General features: G+C 31.5%; 8 protein-coding genes across 8 annotated transcripts; 2 read left to right on the forward strand and 6 right to left on the reverse strand.

Annotated features, from left to right (window-relative positions):
* Positions 1 to 693: 693 nt before the first annotated feature.
* DFA_08301 (uncharacterized protein) lies at positions 694 to 1,089 on the reverse strand (the record flags this gene model as incomplete). Its single annotated transcript, XM_004355739.1, has 1 exon — positions 694 to 1,089. The coding sequence occupies one exon, from the start codon at positions 1,087 to 1,089 to the stop codon at positions 694 to 696; it is 396 nt and encodes a 131-aa protein (XP_004355792.1).
* Positions 1,090 to 1,991: 902 nt separating this feature from the next.
* Positions 1,992 to 5,509, reverse strand: DFA_08302 (myb domain-containing protein; the record flags this gene model as incomplete). The annotated part of the gene is made up of 6 exons (XM_004355740.1): positions 1,992 to 2,115; positions 2,589 to 2,849; positions 2,914 to 3,158; positions 3,222 to 4,028; positions 4,104 to 4,657; positions 4,738 to 5,509. The coding sequence occupies 6 exons, from the start codon at positions 5,507 to 5,509 to the stop codon at positions 1,992 to 1,994; spliced, it is 2,763 nt and encodes a 920-aa protein (XP_004355793.1).
* Positions 5,510 to 5,652: 143 nt separating this feature from the next.
* gpn2 (GPN-loop GTPase 2) lies at positions 5,653 to 6,861 on the reverse strand (the record flags this gene model as incomplete). Its single annotated transcript, XM_004355741.1, has 4 exons — positions 5,653 to 6,038; positions 6,112 to 6,268; positions 6,370 to 6,719; positions 6,822 to 6,861. The coding sequence occupies 4 exons, from the start codon at positions 6,859 to 6,861 to the stop codon at positions 5,653 to 5,655; spliced, it is 933 nt and encodes a 310-aa protein (XP_004355794.1).
* A 401-nt stretch (positions 6,862 to 7,262) lies between these two features.
* empC (emp24/gp25L/p24 family protein) lies at positions 7,263 to 8,137 on the reverse strand (the record flags this gene model as incomplete). The annotated part of the gene is made up of 4 exons (XM_004355742.1): positions 7,263 to 7,483; positions 7,573 to 7,648; positions 7,736 to 7,893; positions 7,969 to 8,137. 4 exons carry the CDS (start codon positions 8,135 to 8,137, stop codon positions 7,263 to 7,265), a joined length of 624 nt encoding a protein of 207 aa, XP_004355795.1.
* An 862-nt stretch (positions 8,138 to 8,999) lies between these two features.
* Positions 9,000 to 9,164, reverse strand: DFA_08305 (uncharacterized protein; the record flags this gene model as incomplete). Its single annotated transcript, XM_004355743.1, has 1 exon — positions 9,000 to 9,164. One exon carries the CDS (start codon positions 9,162 to 9,164, stop codon positions 9,000 to 9,002), a length of 165 nt encoding a protein of 54 aa, XP_004355796.1.
* Positions 9,165 to 10,007: 843 nt separating this feature from the next.
* DFA_08306 (uncharacterized protein) lies at positions 10,008 to 10,780 on the forward strand (the record flags this gene model as incomplete). The annotated part of the gene is made up of 3 exons (XM_004355744.1): positions 10,008 to 10,020; positions 10,482 to 10,571; positions 10,638 to 10,780. 3 exons carry the CDS (start codon positions 10,008 to 10,010, stop codon positions 10,778 to 10,780), a joined length of 246 nt encoding a protein of 81 aa, XP_004355797.1.
* A 532-nt stretch (positions 10,781 to 11,312) lies between these two features.
* coq2 (4-hydroxybenzoate nonaprenyltransferase) lies at positions 11,313 to 12,784 on the reverse strand (the record flags this gene model as incomplete). The annotated part of the gene is made up of 2 exons (XM_004355745.1): positions 11,313 to 11,880; positions 11,973 to 12,784. The coding sequence occupies 2 exons, from the start codon at positions 12,782 to 12,784 to the stop codon at positions 11,313 to 11,315; spliced, it is 1,380 nt and encodes a 459-aa protein (XP_004355798.1).
* A 348-nt stretch (positions 12,785 to 13,132) lies between these two features.
* bzpD (putative basic-leucine zipper transcription factor) lies at positions 13,133 to 17,030 on the forward strand (the record flags this gene model as incomplete). The annotated part of the gene is made up of 4 exons (XM_004355746.1): positions 13,133 to 13,145; positions 13,904 to 13,990; positions 14,727 to 15,665; positions 15,754 to 17,030. 4 exons carry the CDS (start codon positions 13,133 to 13,135, stop codon positions 17,028 to 17,030), a joined length of 2,316 nt encoding a protein of 771 aa, XP_004355799.1.
* Between the last annotated feature and the right edge of the window lie 64 nt (positions 17,031 to 17,094).

Below are 17,094 nucleotides of genomic sequence, written 5' to 3' on the forward strand. Positions count from 1 at the left end.
AGAGTCTCAAAACTTGTGTAAAGTATAAATATACTTGTATATATATATAAAATAAAAGAAATATATATAATGAATAGATACTAACTAAACTATCTTGAATAATGATAATGATAATAATAATAAGTGTGCGTGTGTGTTGTAAATGTGAGTGTGTATTGTATTGAGAAAAAGAGTTCAGATAATGATATCCCTTTTGTGTTTAATTAGTTAAAAATAGGTGTCTGAATGTATTCCTGAACAAGTTCACTGTTTTTTGAAAATGAAAAAAAAAAGAAATCAAAGGTGCCTGTTCCCGTTGTTCCTTAGGAACCGAGATATTTTTGTTGTTTGGGTGCCGAACCTACCTTGAAAATTCATAGGGCAAGTCAAAGCAACACTTGTTGTGACCAAGAATCTAGTGACTTCTGATGATCATTGATTTGTTTGTTTGTTTGTTTGTTTGTTTGTTTGTTTGTTTGTTTGTTTGTTTGTTTGTTTGTTTGTTTGTTATGTACACATTATTCCATCAAAAAGATGGGCAAGTAGACTATTTTACATTATTTATTATTGTTTTGGTTTTGGTTTTTTAATTAATTATTCACAAGTGTTGGTATTATTTCTTATTATTGTTTACTATTTACTATATTTACTATTATTATTATTATTATTATTATTATTTTTAAATTGGATTAATGGACTCTTTTTTTTTTTCTGCTAGGATCTTGGACCAGTTGAAAAAACAATGTCACTAATCATAGTTTCCAGCTCTTCTTTAGTGAAATGAGTTTTTTTTGACCATTTGAACTTTCTCAATCGACGGTCATACGATGGAATGATAATGTCACCATCTTCATAGATGGAACAGCAGTATCGATCGCCATAAGATTCCATTGGTGGACTATTGTTAGAGTAGGCTGTTGATGGTTTGGCTGATACAAATGATGATGACGATGATGACCCAGATGCAGATGACTTGACATTACCTACTGGAATAGTCTTCCAACAAGTAATCAAGAAATTATCAAGTTGGATAGGATGATAAAAAACGTATTCACTGCTTCCCAATGATCTTTTACATTCCATCTCCAATGCACATGTAAATTCTACCATGATTGAATAATAATATCTTTTTTTGATGGTATTGAAATTTCAAATTGACAAAAAAATGAAATGAATGAAGAAGATATAATTGGAGAAATAGAATTAAATTATTCTATATTATCAACAAATCAGAGAGAATGAGAGAGTAAGTGTGAGTGAGAAAGATAACAAACAAACTAAACAACCAATGAAATTCCCAAGAATTCGTCGAAACTAATATAAATATATTTTTTAATTAAAAATTTAAAGAGAGTTGCTTGCTTGTTCTTGTCTACGAATGAATAATAAAAATGGTGCGAAATGGGGGAGGAGATGGGTAAGGGTGTACCAATAGCAGGTGATTGAAATAGGTAAGTGGGTAAAGGTAGGTATGCTTTTTAATTATGATAATGAGGTGAGGGAGGGAGAGATTGAATAATTAAATAAATAATAATAATAAAAACTCGAGTTATAACTGATGATTAATACTAAAAAAAAGAGGATTGATGCTTTGTTTGTTTGTTTGACTATTTGAAATGAATAAATAAGTATGTATTATTCTCTCTCTTTTGTAAAAGATAAAGATAAAGATATAAATGAAAGAAATGAATGTGGAGAATGATGAATGAAAATGAAATGAACAGTTTAATATAAGAGGAGGGTGAATATAAAAATCATCAGCTGCTCAAGCTTAGTCTTGATTGAATTAAATCAAATCCATATAAGGCATTTTTGCAGGGATCTTTCTATGGGTTTCGCTGTGGTCTGGTTTTGGGCTTGACCCCCACCTTCCCCCCCTTTACCTACACCATAACTGTTTATTTTGGATCAAAAAAGAAATTTGCTTTGCAGAGTTTATCAAAAAATCCATTTTTTTTCAAAAGCAAATGGTTTGGTGGGTGCCTTTGCCAAACAACGAATATTCTATATTTCTATCTGTCACAGACACGTAGATCATTCAATTCTTGTGTTATCTGTTCATCATATTCTTTATCCGTCTTTGCAGCGAGTAAGTACTCATAACCAAAGGGTATGACCTCGAAATAAGAGTTTAGGCTCTTATTTTAACTTATTCATAAAGAGTTAGGTCCAACTCCTAAACAGCAGGACGTGGGAGGTTCATCTTTTTTTTTACACTTTGAGGACGATGAAAAATGAATCGGAGTCTTGCCCTTTGATCAAATAAAAATTTCAAAGATTTACAAATAATCTTTTAAATAAATAAATACTACTTTTCACCTTATTCTTCTTCTTCTTCCTACTCTTTATTGTTTTAAAGAACCACGGACGGTTTAAAAAGAAAGAAACAAAAAGTAATAATTAATTGTAATTATTACTTTGCATCTGTCACTCGTTTTTTTGAACGACGGAAATTCGTCTCGGTCAAGACCTTTTTTTGGTAATAGTATCGTCATGATTGATCATCATACGGGCTTGCCAACTGTCACCATTACTTTAATAGAGTCTCGACCTTTAAGTTATTTGCCTCTCTTTTGCTGCAGGATAATTGATTCAATAATTGAATATACTCTAGAATTTGTTCTTTGGTTAAAGAAGTGCTCGTATTTGCATTTGTCAAGGTCGTCAAAATAGAGGTGGATACCATCTTGTCTAAACACGTGTTCACCATATTCGTTTCTTTTATCTCTACATTATTATTATTATTATTATTATTTGAATCTGGTTGTGAACTAACGGTTAAAGTGTCAACTTCTTCATCGTCGTCAATAATGGTTTCTATCATTTGGTTTTGTTCATGTTTTAAACCATTTTTTAATAAATCCATTTGGCTAAGAATAGAATAGAAAAGTTAGTAATTAAATAATAAAATAAATCATTATTTACTTTACTTACAATTGATGATAATGTTTGTTAATTAAATCAGTTTGAACCAAAATTAAATGATCATTTATAGATTTTGTAATGGTAGCTTCCAATTCAAATGGTTGTCGGTAAAGATTATTTGGAGATTGGTCATTTGAAATGGTTATATATTTAAACTCTGATTGTAAGGTTTCTAAAGAAACTACTGATTTTGAAAATGGACTTGCAATAATACCAATAAATGGTTCAATATTATCTTCCTTTTTATATAATTTCTAGAAACAAAATATTGTTAATATTATAAATTACTTTTTCTTTTGATTTGTTTTTTATCATACTTGATAAGATGATTGAGTTTCAATATCACGAATTGAAGGAATGGGAGCAAAGTTTGGATGAGAATGATACCAACCAACAATTTCTAAATCCATAGAAGTTGCCAAATCACGAGCTGCTATGAGTGACGCTGGATCCATGTCACATTGAATATCGCTTGATATAGAATTGCATGGAATTGCCAAGCTGATGGATATGTGTTTGATAGTGTCATCGTATTTACCACACAGCATACCAATAACCTCTGTAGAGGCCATATGTGAATGAATGTCCATTGTCACTAGTGAATTGGTACTTGCATCTAATGTGAATGGTGCTTTGTTTGATTGATCATTGTATTTACTACATTCAATCAATGTAAAAGGATCCAAGTAATCATATATTTCTTCTTCTTCTTCTTCATAATCGTCATATTCATCATCATCATCATCATCAAATTCTTGTTTCTTTTTCTTTATAGAATGTTCAATTGTTAAATTATTATTTTTATGATGGTGGTTATGGTTTTGATGATGATTTTGAAGATGACCCAATTCTTTTCTTTTTCTAGAACCATTGGCTTGAAAATTAATAGCTCCAATTGATTCGAGGAATCCATGTACACGTCCAATTGCATTTACATCTCCACATTCTTTAATCTCTCTTCTAGCAATTGTTTTTGACAATTTTATAGGTTTGATTCTATTCCAATGATCTACAATTGCATTTCTAATCTTTAAATATCTATCTGGTGTTTTTGAAGGTATTCCTTTAAAGAATTCTTCACATCCTCTAATCTCTATTTCTATTATTTTATTTTTTGGTAAAATCTATAAAAAATTAAAGAAAATAAATATTTAGTATCAATACTCCTATATACATTGTTTATATATTTATATGTTTACCCTTTCAAAAGTAGGATATTGATTCGTTTCTTCTCCTTCATATTTTTGATCATTTTCTAAACTATGATCAATAGTTATATTATTGTTGTTGTTATTATTATTATTTACAAAATTATCTACATTTTTACAAGTATTGGTGATTGATTGTTCACCATCTTCTATATCAATATCAATATCTTCATCCTCTTCTGAATGATTACCATTATTATTATTATTATTATTATTAAAAGTTGTTGAATTGGGTTGTTTTTTTCTTGGACTCTTTACTACTACTACTTTGTTTGTTGATCCATTAGTTGTTTCATTGTTACTAATAGATTTAAATTCATCCAATAATTCCATATCACCAGATTCCTTTAGTTTCTTAAAGAATATTCTTGCATGATTCTTTACCTGCATCGATGTTCTTGTTTTAATATGTTCTGCAATCGATATCCATTTACTTCTACCGTATATCCTCATCCCTTCAATGAATAGTTCATGTTCTCTATCACTCCATTGTGCATTATGTGATGGTAGATTATTATTTGTTGTCTTTTTTTGTTGTACAATTTCTAAATAAAAGAAAGAAAGAAAATAACAGTTATTAATAACAGTTTAACTACACCTATAACTCACACATTGTATTACATACTATTAATATCAGAGATATTATGTTTCTTTAACTTTTGTTGTACTTTTTGATGATGTGATTTGATTTGTTCAACGGTTTTAGTCTTTACCAATGTTTGTATCTTTCGATAGTCTTTATCATATAGTTTTACACCTTGAACATACAGACTCTCTTCTTCATTGGTCCATGGAGTTCTAATTGCCTTTGCTTTTGATTTAATAGGAGTCGGTGTTTTCATTATAGGAGTAGTTGGAGGTGGTGGTAATAAACAAGGTGAAGAGGAAGATGAAGAAGAAGATGATGAAGAAAGGGTCGGAGAAGAAGATGATGTAATGGGTAAATGGTGAATCGTTTTGGATCCCTCTTGTCTATACTTGTGGTTGTGACGAGTAGGAGGTTCATCTTCATAGGATGAACTACCACTACTACCACTACTATCATCATCTTCACTACTTGATGTTTGTCGTTGTTTAGTATTACCAATGTTCAATGAAATGGTTTTCGATGATATGACAGGTCGATGATGAATAGTAGTATTAGTAGTAACTAGTACATCATCTTCATTTGATGATGATGAAGAGTACCCACCACTACTACTACTACTATCCTCATCACTACTACTACTACTACTTTCATTGCTACTTGTTGGCAATGGCGGTGATGTCAATGTTGTTGTTGTTGATGTTGTAGTTATAATATAGTTGTTACTATTGTTAAATATGGATAATGATGATGATGGTGGTGGTTGATCATCATCATCAACCTCTGATATAATGTCTACATCTTCTTCCATATTTTATTAATTAATTATCATTCGTCGTAGTATCTGTATATTGTATTACAAAAAAAAAAAACGATAATAGTTCTTCATCTTTGTCAGATTTCCAAGAAGCTAGAAATACGATATATTAAATTAAATTAATTTATTTTAATATATTAACTATCTTTCATAAATTGATCATTATTATTATCATTATCATCATGATCATCAAATTTAGTAGTAAAATAACGTTCTTGTATTTCTTGTTTCTTGTCAAACTCCCATTTCATCTCTCTTTCATGTAGTTCCATGATGGCGGCATTGTTGGTATTGAGTGAGTTATATACAAATCCGTTGCTCTTGTCGATGGCTTTAACGAGATCATAGACACTTTCCTTGTCCAAGATATTGAGTGGATGGAATGCAACCAAATTAAAATCCTCAATCAACGATGTCAATGCTTTGTTTAATTTGCCAAATTGTGGATGTCTTTTATCGGCATCCAAGAATGTATGTAGAAATCCAAGATCCAATACATCTGTATAATATTCTAATTGGAAATCTAAAAAGATAGATAGTTTAGTCACAAGTTGTTGTATTCATTACATTATTTATATATATATATATATATTTACCTAGTTCACCATTCTTTTCTATTAAATCTATTTTTGAGAATACATTGACATGTGGTAATGCAATACGAAGCATAGAACTCAACGATACCAACAATACCGATATATAATTACTTGGATTTTTACAATAGAATGAATCAAATACTTGTATCACTGTTAACTATATATATATATATATATATCAATCAATTGTTAGAATCTCCATAATTGTCTACTATTCTATCTATCTATCTATCTATCTATTTGTTTAATCAAACATACTCTATAAGACCAATTTGTAATTTCATCAAATATTCTACTAACAGTTTTATCGTGAGTGTACAATTCAATCTGACCGGGACAATCAAATATGATATAGTGATCGGGTATCTTTGCAAGTTCCTCTTTTAACCAATCTAGATTCTTTTCCAGATACTCCATCGAGTAGAGTAAAGCACCGTTGGGTCCCAACTCTTCGTCTATCATTAGTTTCTCAAAATCGATCAAATCTCGTACATCGATCGTTGCTGTATATGGTATCGTCTCATTTGCTGGGTCCAAGTTTACAACTGCTACCTTTCTTCCTATAGATGCTAAGAATTGTGACATTCCATTACAATATACTGTCTTTCCTAATAAATTTAAAACATCAACGTCAAGTTAGAAGAGAGAGGAAGAAGATATATATATCTCAATTGAAAAAGATAATAGAATAGATAAGATTAGATACGTACCACTTCCTGGTGGACCTATAACTATTTGACCAAATGGCATTTCTATATCTATCTATCTGTATCTATCTCTAAAATAATAATATTATCTTTTTAATAAATGAACTTGTAAATGAAATGTTTCATTTTCATAGATCACACGAATCGAATATTATTTTCGTCAATAATATATTGATTAATATTATTCTAGTTTAGTTTATAAAGTTTATGATGTTTTAAATTTATTATTATAACAAATTATGAATCACAATGCAAACATGTAATCATAATTTAATCGTCTTTTATCCAACCAACCAACTATTTCTTCCCTATCTATCTCTCATTTTTTGGTTGATAGTATATTGTTTGTTTGGGAGGGATTGGGGGGAAATCAATAATGGATGGATGGATCGTATAGTGAAGTTGTTTGGGGGGAAGGTGTGTATCGTTCAATTGTGTTGTGTTTTAGACGAGTTTCTTTGCCTTGAAGAAAGACTTCAAATGTCTCATTTGCCACATACCAGTGAGGACGAGAATGATAAGTTGTAAAACAGACCACCACATGACTCTGCTGTTGGTGCTTTCAGAGGTATTACGGAAAACAACTTCACGTCCCTTTTGGTAACTTTGTTCCTTTCTAATTTGTGTAACTCTATCGTTTAATCTCTTTACTGAAATTTCAAGGTCTAAAATTTAAATAATAATAATAATGGTTAGATCAAATCAATTGGTTATATAGTTGATTCTATTCTCTATTCTATTCTATTCTATTTACTATTTAAATGTTCAACCTTGGCAATTTCTTCGTAATCATTGGCGTTGGCACCAACTTGAATATCTAAATGTAATCTCTGCATCAAAAGTGGTTAATATCCATTATTCTTATTATAGTGTCTGAATTGTCTATATCTATCTATCTATCTATCTATCTAACATACTGTCTTGACTTGTGGACCGAACCATTTTGATGGATTGGTTGAGACGCAAATCTTGTATTCACCTCCCATTGCTGTTTGGAAAGCGAATCTACCAGTTGAACCCATAGTCTTTGAAAGTACTTCACGCTTTTCTGGGTCAGTAACTAATACTGTCAATGCTATAAATATATATAGATATAGATGTAATTGACATGTTAATATATGTATTTGACTGAGTCATCTTTCGTGTTGACCAATGAATTCATTCATCTTGTCTGCTTCTATGTTTCTGTATGTACCTAAACCAGAGTTAACAACACCATTTTGTGGATTCATATCTTCCAAGGTGAACTTTCCTACCAAGAGAGTATCCTTTGGATTCTCTTCAATGTAACACTTGACAACACCACCATTCAACTCCATGTAGAGTGATTGACAGCTTGTAAAGAGCAATGAAAGCAAAGCGAATAAAATGAGTGATTTACTGAACATCATTCTCCTTTTTTCTATATATAACGTCTATATAAATAACTATTAAACAAAAGAGAGAGTGGTAGATAGACAGAGATGAACCTCACTAGTATTTGAACATGGAGATGATCATCCATCAAAAACACAATTTTTTTTTTAATTTTTTTTTGACTCATCATCAAGTCCAACTTGTCTCTCAAAGTGGATGCATTGTCATTCCTACAGGATAAATATATTTATAGGTATCATAGTAATATCAAACTGTGGATCCCCTCATATGGTGATCCTTTCGTGATAATTAATTAATTAATTAATTAATTATCTTTCCATTTGAAATTGTCATCCACGAATCATCATGTCGTTTGCAGAATCCAAATAATAATCAATCATATATATGTTGAGTTCATATGATAGATATAGTGTATGTTTGTTTGTTTGTTATTGTTTGTTGGTATAAACTAATTGGCACGATTCGAATCATATGCATTTATTAATATTATCATTATTATCGTTTGTGTTGATCTTTAGTATTTGTGTTGTTTTATCCTTTTTTGTAAACCTGTAATGATGATCTATTAGTATTAGTATACTTCTTGTTCATTGCATTATAAACAATCACATACCATCATATCTAAGGGGTTTATAATCATTATACAAGTAAAAAAAAAAAGAGTGAAATGAAATGTTGTTGTTGTTGTTTAAGTTTGTTGATAGATACATCTACTTTTGATGATCACTCATCGTCTATTGTTATTATTCTATCTCTCTATATATATATTATTATTACTATTACTATTATTGTTATTATTACTATTTAGTGATGAGCATCTTTGCTTGGTGAGATGACATCAGCTAAACCTTCAATGACACAATATGCAGTAAAGAGAACGACGGCTGGCTTGAAACCAGGCAAGATGTTGTTGAATGCTGGCTTGAATACCTTTGCGTTTCTCCAGTTGTTTATGCTACCAAATACCATTCTATCTATCTAATCTGATCTATCTTTTGTTATATGTGTGTTGTGCTTGTTTGTAAAGATAATCAGATTAATATGACCGACTGAACAAAATGCTTTTTTCAATTTTTTTTGAATTTTTGCCGTTTTGTAGTTTTCTCAAACAAACTGTAATTCTTCATGAATAGAATATATATCTACATATATTCAAATAATTAAATTAAACACAGATTAGGTCTATAATAAACTATTGGTTTTTAAAAACTCTAATAAAAAAAAAAAAGGTGGTTGGAAACATTTTAAAAATAATATTGTTTACCAAACTCTCTATTTTTATTGGAAAATAATATTTATTATTATTGGTGAACAATTCCCCATCAAAGGAAAAGAAAAGAAAGAAGAATAAAACATTAGTATCCAACTATAATTTTAAATTTTAATGATTTATTATTTTTTAATTATTTACCAATAAATTGTAAAAAGTAGTGGTTTTGATATTTTTTCAATACCTGCTCCTTTTTAATTTAATTGGCCCGACATTTATATTATTATTATTGAACTTTGATTTATTTATTATTTATCAATCAATCACATATACATAATCAGCCAATATTCATTCTTCATCATATCGATTTAAATCAATCAATCAATCAATCAAATCAATCAAATCAATATAGAAACAGTCCACCAATCAAATCGTAATCAGTCAATTTAGACTAGAGCAAAGTTCATTGATATACTCTCGTTCGTTCGATTAGATTCGACTCAATTATACAATATATCAGAACAACAACGATAGCAACTACAACAACAACAACAACAACAACTACACTCAAACCCCCCAACGCACTAGTAGTCCAGTCATCCATGTCTGCAGCAGGTATGAACATATCGTCATCATATGACGAGATTAATAAGATCAGATCAGATCGGATAGATTATGTAACGACTCTATAGATTTGTCAATATGTACATACATACATACATACATACATGACCAACCCACTCAATTGCAACCACCCATCTTAATTAATGTAAAAAAGGCAGCCTTTTACTAATCTAATCTATTCCTAATCTATAACTAAACCAAATTTGAAACTTTTGTCCAATATCAGTAATTGAATCTCCTCCTCCTCAACAAACCAATGGGTTGAATGGAAGTGATGGAGTCGTTCATACAACAGACATTGGTCGCAAAAACATAAAGATATCGTCAGACATTAGCAAGACTTTGTACTATTATGTGGATCTAACCGCCAGATTCCTAGATACTGAACAATTCATTGATATATCTGGTTTGGGTAAAGGTGAGTAGACCAGACCAAATATATATATTGACAGATACTAACCATATCGATCAATCAACAGCCGTTTCCAAAGTGGTGGCAACAATAGAAACTTTAAAATCCAAAGGTGTAGTCCAAGTTGAAAGTATGGAACAATCAATTAATTAACAATAGTATAACCAACTAATACGAATCTTTATATCTTCTAAAGAAATTCACACTGGACTAAACTCTAGTGTAGAACTTGTAGTTACAGTTTCAAAGGGACCTCTTCACACTGAATATTTAAAGTCAATGGAAGAGAGAAAAGGAAAACCACATTCACCTTCTTCATCAAATGAGGATGATGATTAAGCGTCATGAATGAATGAACAAAGAAAAAGAAAAAGAAAAAAGAAAAAAAAAACAACAACTTGTATATTGATAATATTAATATTAATTTAACCAAATCATCCCATCCATCCACCAATCCAACTCATCAATCCAACTCATCTATTCACTTTTATATCAACATTTCAACATGTCATTTCAACTTTGATACAAAAAAAAAACAAAATTTGTAACAATTATAATATTGTATTTATCCAAAGAGTAGAATAATAATAATAATAATAGGCAACCACTTTCCACCATCAATCAAAATTATAGGCAATCATTTAAATTTAAAAATAATAAGAAACCATCTCCATTGTAAATTTTAATCAAAAACAACAACAATCATATATATCCAAAACAATCCTTATGTTTTGAAATATAAATATAAATATAATAATAAATGTATATAACAAATGACACTCTCTCCCTTTTTTATAATAACATGTAATTATTATTATTATTATTATTATTATTATTATTATTATCCAAACCATTATAAAATTTATTGAACTTAATCTAATAATTCTATTTGTTGTTGTTGATTTTCTTGTTCAACTTGTTGAAACAATTTAGCTATTATAATAGTTAACAAGAATAAAAGGGCAAATGTACGATTGGAAATAAAGAATTTCATACATGATTGTGGACTATTGAAATCGACACTCAACATTTGATAGGCTAGGTGTGATGCACAGACAGCCGATCCAATATAATATTCCAAAGGCATAGATGATGCATATCCAGTTGCCAACATGGCAGCAACGGTCAATGCAGAGAATGCACTAAGAATGACTCTACTACGATCACCAAATGCCAATGCGGTTGATTTTACACCAACCGAGACATCATCTTTTTTGTCCATATGAGCATAGATTGTATCATAAACCATTGTCCATGAAATACCAGCCAAATACAGTGGTAGTACAACCGACCAATCACAACTACCAACCACCGCAGAATATCCAACCAATGCACCCCAATTAAATGCCAATCCCAATACAAATTGTGGATAATAGGTAAATCTTTTCATAAATGGATACATAATTACAATTGGTACTGATGCCATTGCTAATATTATTCTAAAAACATAATAATAATAATAAAAGAGGTAAGATGATAATGATCTTTAGACCTTTGGGTTAATTTGAATTAATCAATCAATGATTCTTACGTATAATTATTAAAAGTTAAAAGTATACCAAAAGAGGTTAATAATTGAGCAGATAATAAAGCAAATGCTTGACGATGACTTAGAGCACTTGATGCCAATGGTCTAAGTTTGGTTCGTTCCACCTTTCTATCAAACTTGTAATCGGCCATATCATTGATGACACATCCAGCCGATCTCATCATAAATGCACCGGCCGTAAACATGAGCATCAACTTTAGATCTGGTAAATGACCAGGGTCAGCAGCCAAAGCAGTACTCCATAAACATGGATAAAGTAACAATAGTGTACCAATAGGTTTATCCAATCTCGACAAAAATATATATGGTTGAATTGATTTTGGTAATTTACTAATCCATTCTGGTGTTGTCGTTGATATAGTAGTTGTTGTATTTGTAGTTGTATTTGATGAAGTTGATAAATATCTATTATTATTATTATTATAAAGTTGTGGTTGATTATTATTATTATTATTTACATGTATGATTGATCTTTCTTTTCTAGTTGCTATTAACAATGATGATTTGTTTTGATTTGTAAAGTCTCTAATTAAGCGACGATTGAAACAACTAGCAGAAGCAGTAGATGATAAAGACAAAGAAGTAGAAGACGAGAATAATGAAGTGAAATGTACTGCTGTTGCTGTTGCTGGTGTAGAACAACTAATATCTTTCTTTTGTTTTAAACTGTAGTCGAATCTATTTGTAGTAGCAGTAGTCGTAGTCGAGTATGAAGATTGTGTTGATGATTGTGATTTTACCACAAAAGATGGTGCTACCAAACTGCGACACAATGATCGCGATACCACCAACATATCTATCTATCTGTCTATCTGTCTATACCCTTTTGAAGAGACTAACAAAAGTAATAATAATAATAATATCTTTAAGGTCCTTCCTCCAATGAATGATCAATGTCGGCTAAAGTCATTGTAGTTTGTTTTATCCGACCGACTTTTAAAAAGACACAAAGATTTTTGTGTTTAGAGGTTTCCATTGCGTAATGCTGCTGCAGAATCACTTCAAAAGAACACGTTTCGATGATGATACGCGTCAAACAAATCATTTCTTTTTTTTTTTAGCCCTGGTAATAAATAATAACCAAAACTATGGTACCTAATATTCGAGAGACTTTTAACTAAAATTGATTAATTGAGTTATAAATGAGAGACGAATGTTGGTATACACTCTGTGACAGTCCCAATGACCGACCCGATTTCTCCAGATTTTGGTGTTAGGGAAGACATGCTACGTCACCTCAAACTTAAAAATCGGTTTTTTACTTTGGTCTCAAGCTTGAGAATCTTGCAAGAAAAAATCAATGATTCATCGTTGGTTGTGGGGATGACAAAGCAAATTGTAATTGATTTTTTTGAAGTTAAGTTGCAAAAAGCGAGGAACAGGAAAAAAGATTGGAAGTTTTTTTTTTTTTTGTTCATCTTTCTTTTTTGATATAGACAGACAGACACAGAGCATATAGCTTCATTACAGAGAGAGAAATAAGCAAACAAAGAGAGAAAAGCACATTCATCAGCAGACACAGATTTGATTAAAGAAAAAGAGAGTAGGTTCTTCAATACATCAACCCACAACACTATAATGACAACAACAAACAAACACTGCAGTGTTAAAAAAAAAGAAGAAGAGCAACTTTTTGAAGGACTCACACAACAACAACAAAAACAAGCTTGTGGTGGGGGGTGAACCCAATCAAAAGAACAAACAACAACAAACAAACAAACATCACGATCACATAGATACATATGTGGTAGTTGGCGATCACATTCTCTCTCTTTCTCTACTCATGGCTCACACACACACAGCAATGAAGAGATTCTACTCAACTCCTCTCCTTTACTTCTTTCTATTATTATCACCAATATAACCATAAGCGTGGTTTAATAATAATAATAATAATAATAATTAATAATAAGCTGGCATGGCATCAGGCTACAACCAACAACCAACAACATCCATCTTCACTTTTGGTTTTATATTTTATCCAAGACGCGAAGAATCAAGTAATATAATATAAATAATAGTACTATTATTATTTATTTCATTAAAAGGTACACTACCTACCTACCTACCAACCAACTTTGTTGGTACCCAGATAGAAGAGAGAGTGGGAAACACATCTATCACACCACACAACACACTCACAGAGACACCATGCCACCTTCACCACGCACATTGTGAATCATCAATTCAAGTTTTATTTTGGTGATATTACAGATAGAAAAAAAAACACACATATATATATATATAATTTATATTTATGTGTTTGGTGTTGTGAAAACAACAAGAATAAAAGAAGAAGGAATTAAAAAAAGGAGGGGAGGTAGGATAGATAGATACATACAACACATACAACATTAGTAATAGTAGTAAAGTGATATATAGACATTTATATAAACCAACCAACTGAACAAATAATTATAATAACAACATACATACATCGAACAATCCCAAAACATAAACAACCATACTGGAATATCACACCAAACCACCCACCATAAATATTTAGATTATTCTTTTTTTGGTTGTTGTTTGTTCTTGTTCTTCTTTTTTCTCTTTATTTATTAAACCGTTGTAACGGATAATAATACTACTCTAGTTTTGATCATCACACTCATTACAATCAATCAATCAATTCTAATGTTTACTTTTACTTTGTTTTAAAATCAATTCACACTAACTAACTTTAAACTTTTTACCCCCTAATTTACTTTCTTTCTTTCTTTCTTTTAAAAAAAGAACAAAAACAAAAAGTCTCTCTTTTTCAATACAATACAATAACAACAACAACAATGGAGGAGTTACCTATAGAGATAAACATGGAGGCAATGACATCTAACAGCTTGTTTGATGTCAACTACTTTCTCGCTGATATTGGAGGTCTCCAACAACAACAACAACAACAACTAGACAACACTAGTACATTTATGGTCGACCACCACAATGGATGTGGTATTGCACAAGTTGATTCACAGCTCCAATTGGAACAATTCTACCTTCAACAACAGATGATGGATATGACCAACAACAACAACAATAACAATGCTATTGGATGCATTGCTACATCGGCTACTCCACTTTCATCACATTCATCACCTATTGACTATGCTTCTGCATCTAGTCCTACCATTTCATATCCAAGTTCACCATCGATGGTTGTGCCAAATGGTCATTCTAGCCCATACGACTCTTCAATGAGTTCTTCACCTGAACATCATGGTACAAATAATAATAACAATAATATTGACGTAAATATGATGATGAATGGATTCATCTCAACTAACACCGATAATAATAATAATAACAATACAATTGTAATGGATGATAATACAGCAGCAGCTATACAACTCTTACAACAACAAGAGCAAGAACAACAACAACAACATACATCCATTTCATTTGCAATGAATAATGATGGTCTCAATAATAATAATAATAATAATAATGTACCAATCTATGAAGAATCATCAATTGATGATAAATTAAAGAGTATCTTTGATAGAAAGGGGTCTGTTGCTCCATCCCTCTCCACCACCACCCCAACCACCAACACCATCACCTCTATCCCAGCACCAATCTATTACCAAGCCTATGACGACGATAGTTCATCGGGATCTGAAGGAGATGGTAGAAAAAAGAATAATAAGCGTCCAAATGATCAAACTCGTTTCCAAAATCGTATGTCAAATCAAAAGATGAAAGAAAGAATATATTAGTAGAATATATTAATATTAACCATTTGTTTGTTTACTTTACTTTACTTTAGTTGTTCACCCATTGACAAGAGATGAATTATTCAAGATTAGTGGAAAGGAAGCTATTCAAATTGAAGCACAATCAACTTCAACACCGGAAGAAGAACGATTGGTAAAGAAACAAAGAAGATTGATCAAGAATAGAGAGAGTGCTCAATTGTCGAGAATGAGAAAAAAGATTTTTATCGAAGACTTGGAAAAGAAGATTAGTGACTTGACAACTGAAAATGTTAGTCTTCGTGATGAAGTTTTGTATCTTCAAGGTATCATTAAACAATTTGCTCACGCCAGTCCAAATCTATTGACTGAGGTACAACAACAACAACAAGCTCAGCAACAACAACAACAACATCAACAACATCAATATCAACTTAGACACAAGAATGTAAAGGCAGCAGGAGTTTGCCTACTTATTATAATCTTTTCCATTGGCATTTTCCTTAATCCACAGCCTTCGCAACCATCATTTTCACTCACTTCTCCAACTTCATCTATTCCAAGAACCACCAGAGACATCTCTGCTTTGGAACAACCACACCTTTTAGACTCTTCTGCCACCTCTTCATCTGCCATTGTCCCACAAGACGACACTTCTCTGTATATGTTGTCTCCTGGTCCGTTCACACCTTCCTCCTCGTCATTGCCTTCGTCTCCCCGTCAACATCATGCCATCGGTGCAAATGATGAACTAAAGAGTCTAGTATTGACAAAGAAACGTCCTGCTGAACACTCGTCACCATCGTCTTCGTCGACAACAGGTGGTGTTGGTAGTGGTAGTGACACAGCAGCATCAGTTCCACATCACAAAAAACGTATTAGAATCTTGTCCAATCAAGATGGTGATGATGATGATCTTGTCGAAGTCGATAATAGTAGCCTTGTCTATAGTCACGATCCACTCTACAATCATAGAGTTGTAGCTGAATTGGCCTCTCCATCATCAGTCAATGGATTCTTTGAGACTCCACAACAACACTCTTCGTACATTGTTTGTAGTGATGCTCCACGTATCATTTCACAAAACATTACACAGACCACTGAATCCATTTTCAATTCCAACTCTTCGTCACCATTGAGTATTGGATTGTTGTTGCCAGCCGAGTCACTTGGTCTCAACGTCTCTGATGACCGTACCATCCTTGAAATCAGTTGTCTCGTCTCCAACATTCGTGTTTGGAATCCTGCAGCTGCCACTGCCGCCGTCGTCAATTCCATTTCTGAACCAGATTCTGTAGATATTCATCATCATCAACAACCACAACAACAACTTATTATTCATTCACCATAAACTAAATAATCAATCAATAACAACAACCATAATAATAATAATTTTTTCCCTTTTCTTTTTAAAA

Source organism: Cavenderia fasciculata, assembly GCF_000203815.1.
Source record: "Cavenderia fasciculata unplaced genomic scaffold Scf_ET2XIPL01COFD4-5, whole genome shotgun sequence".
In the NCBI taxonomy this organism is placed as follows: domain Eukaryota; phylum Evosea; class Eumycetozoa; order Acytosteliales; family Cavenderiaceae; genus Cavenderia; species Cavenderia fasciculata.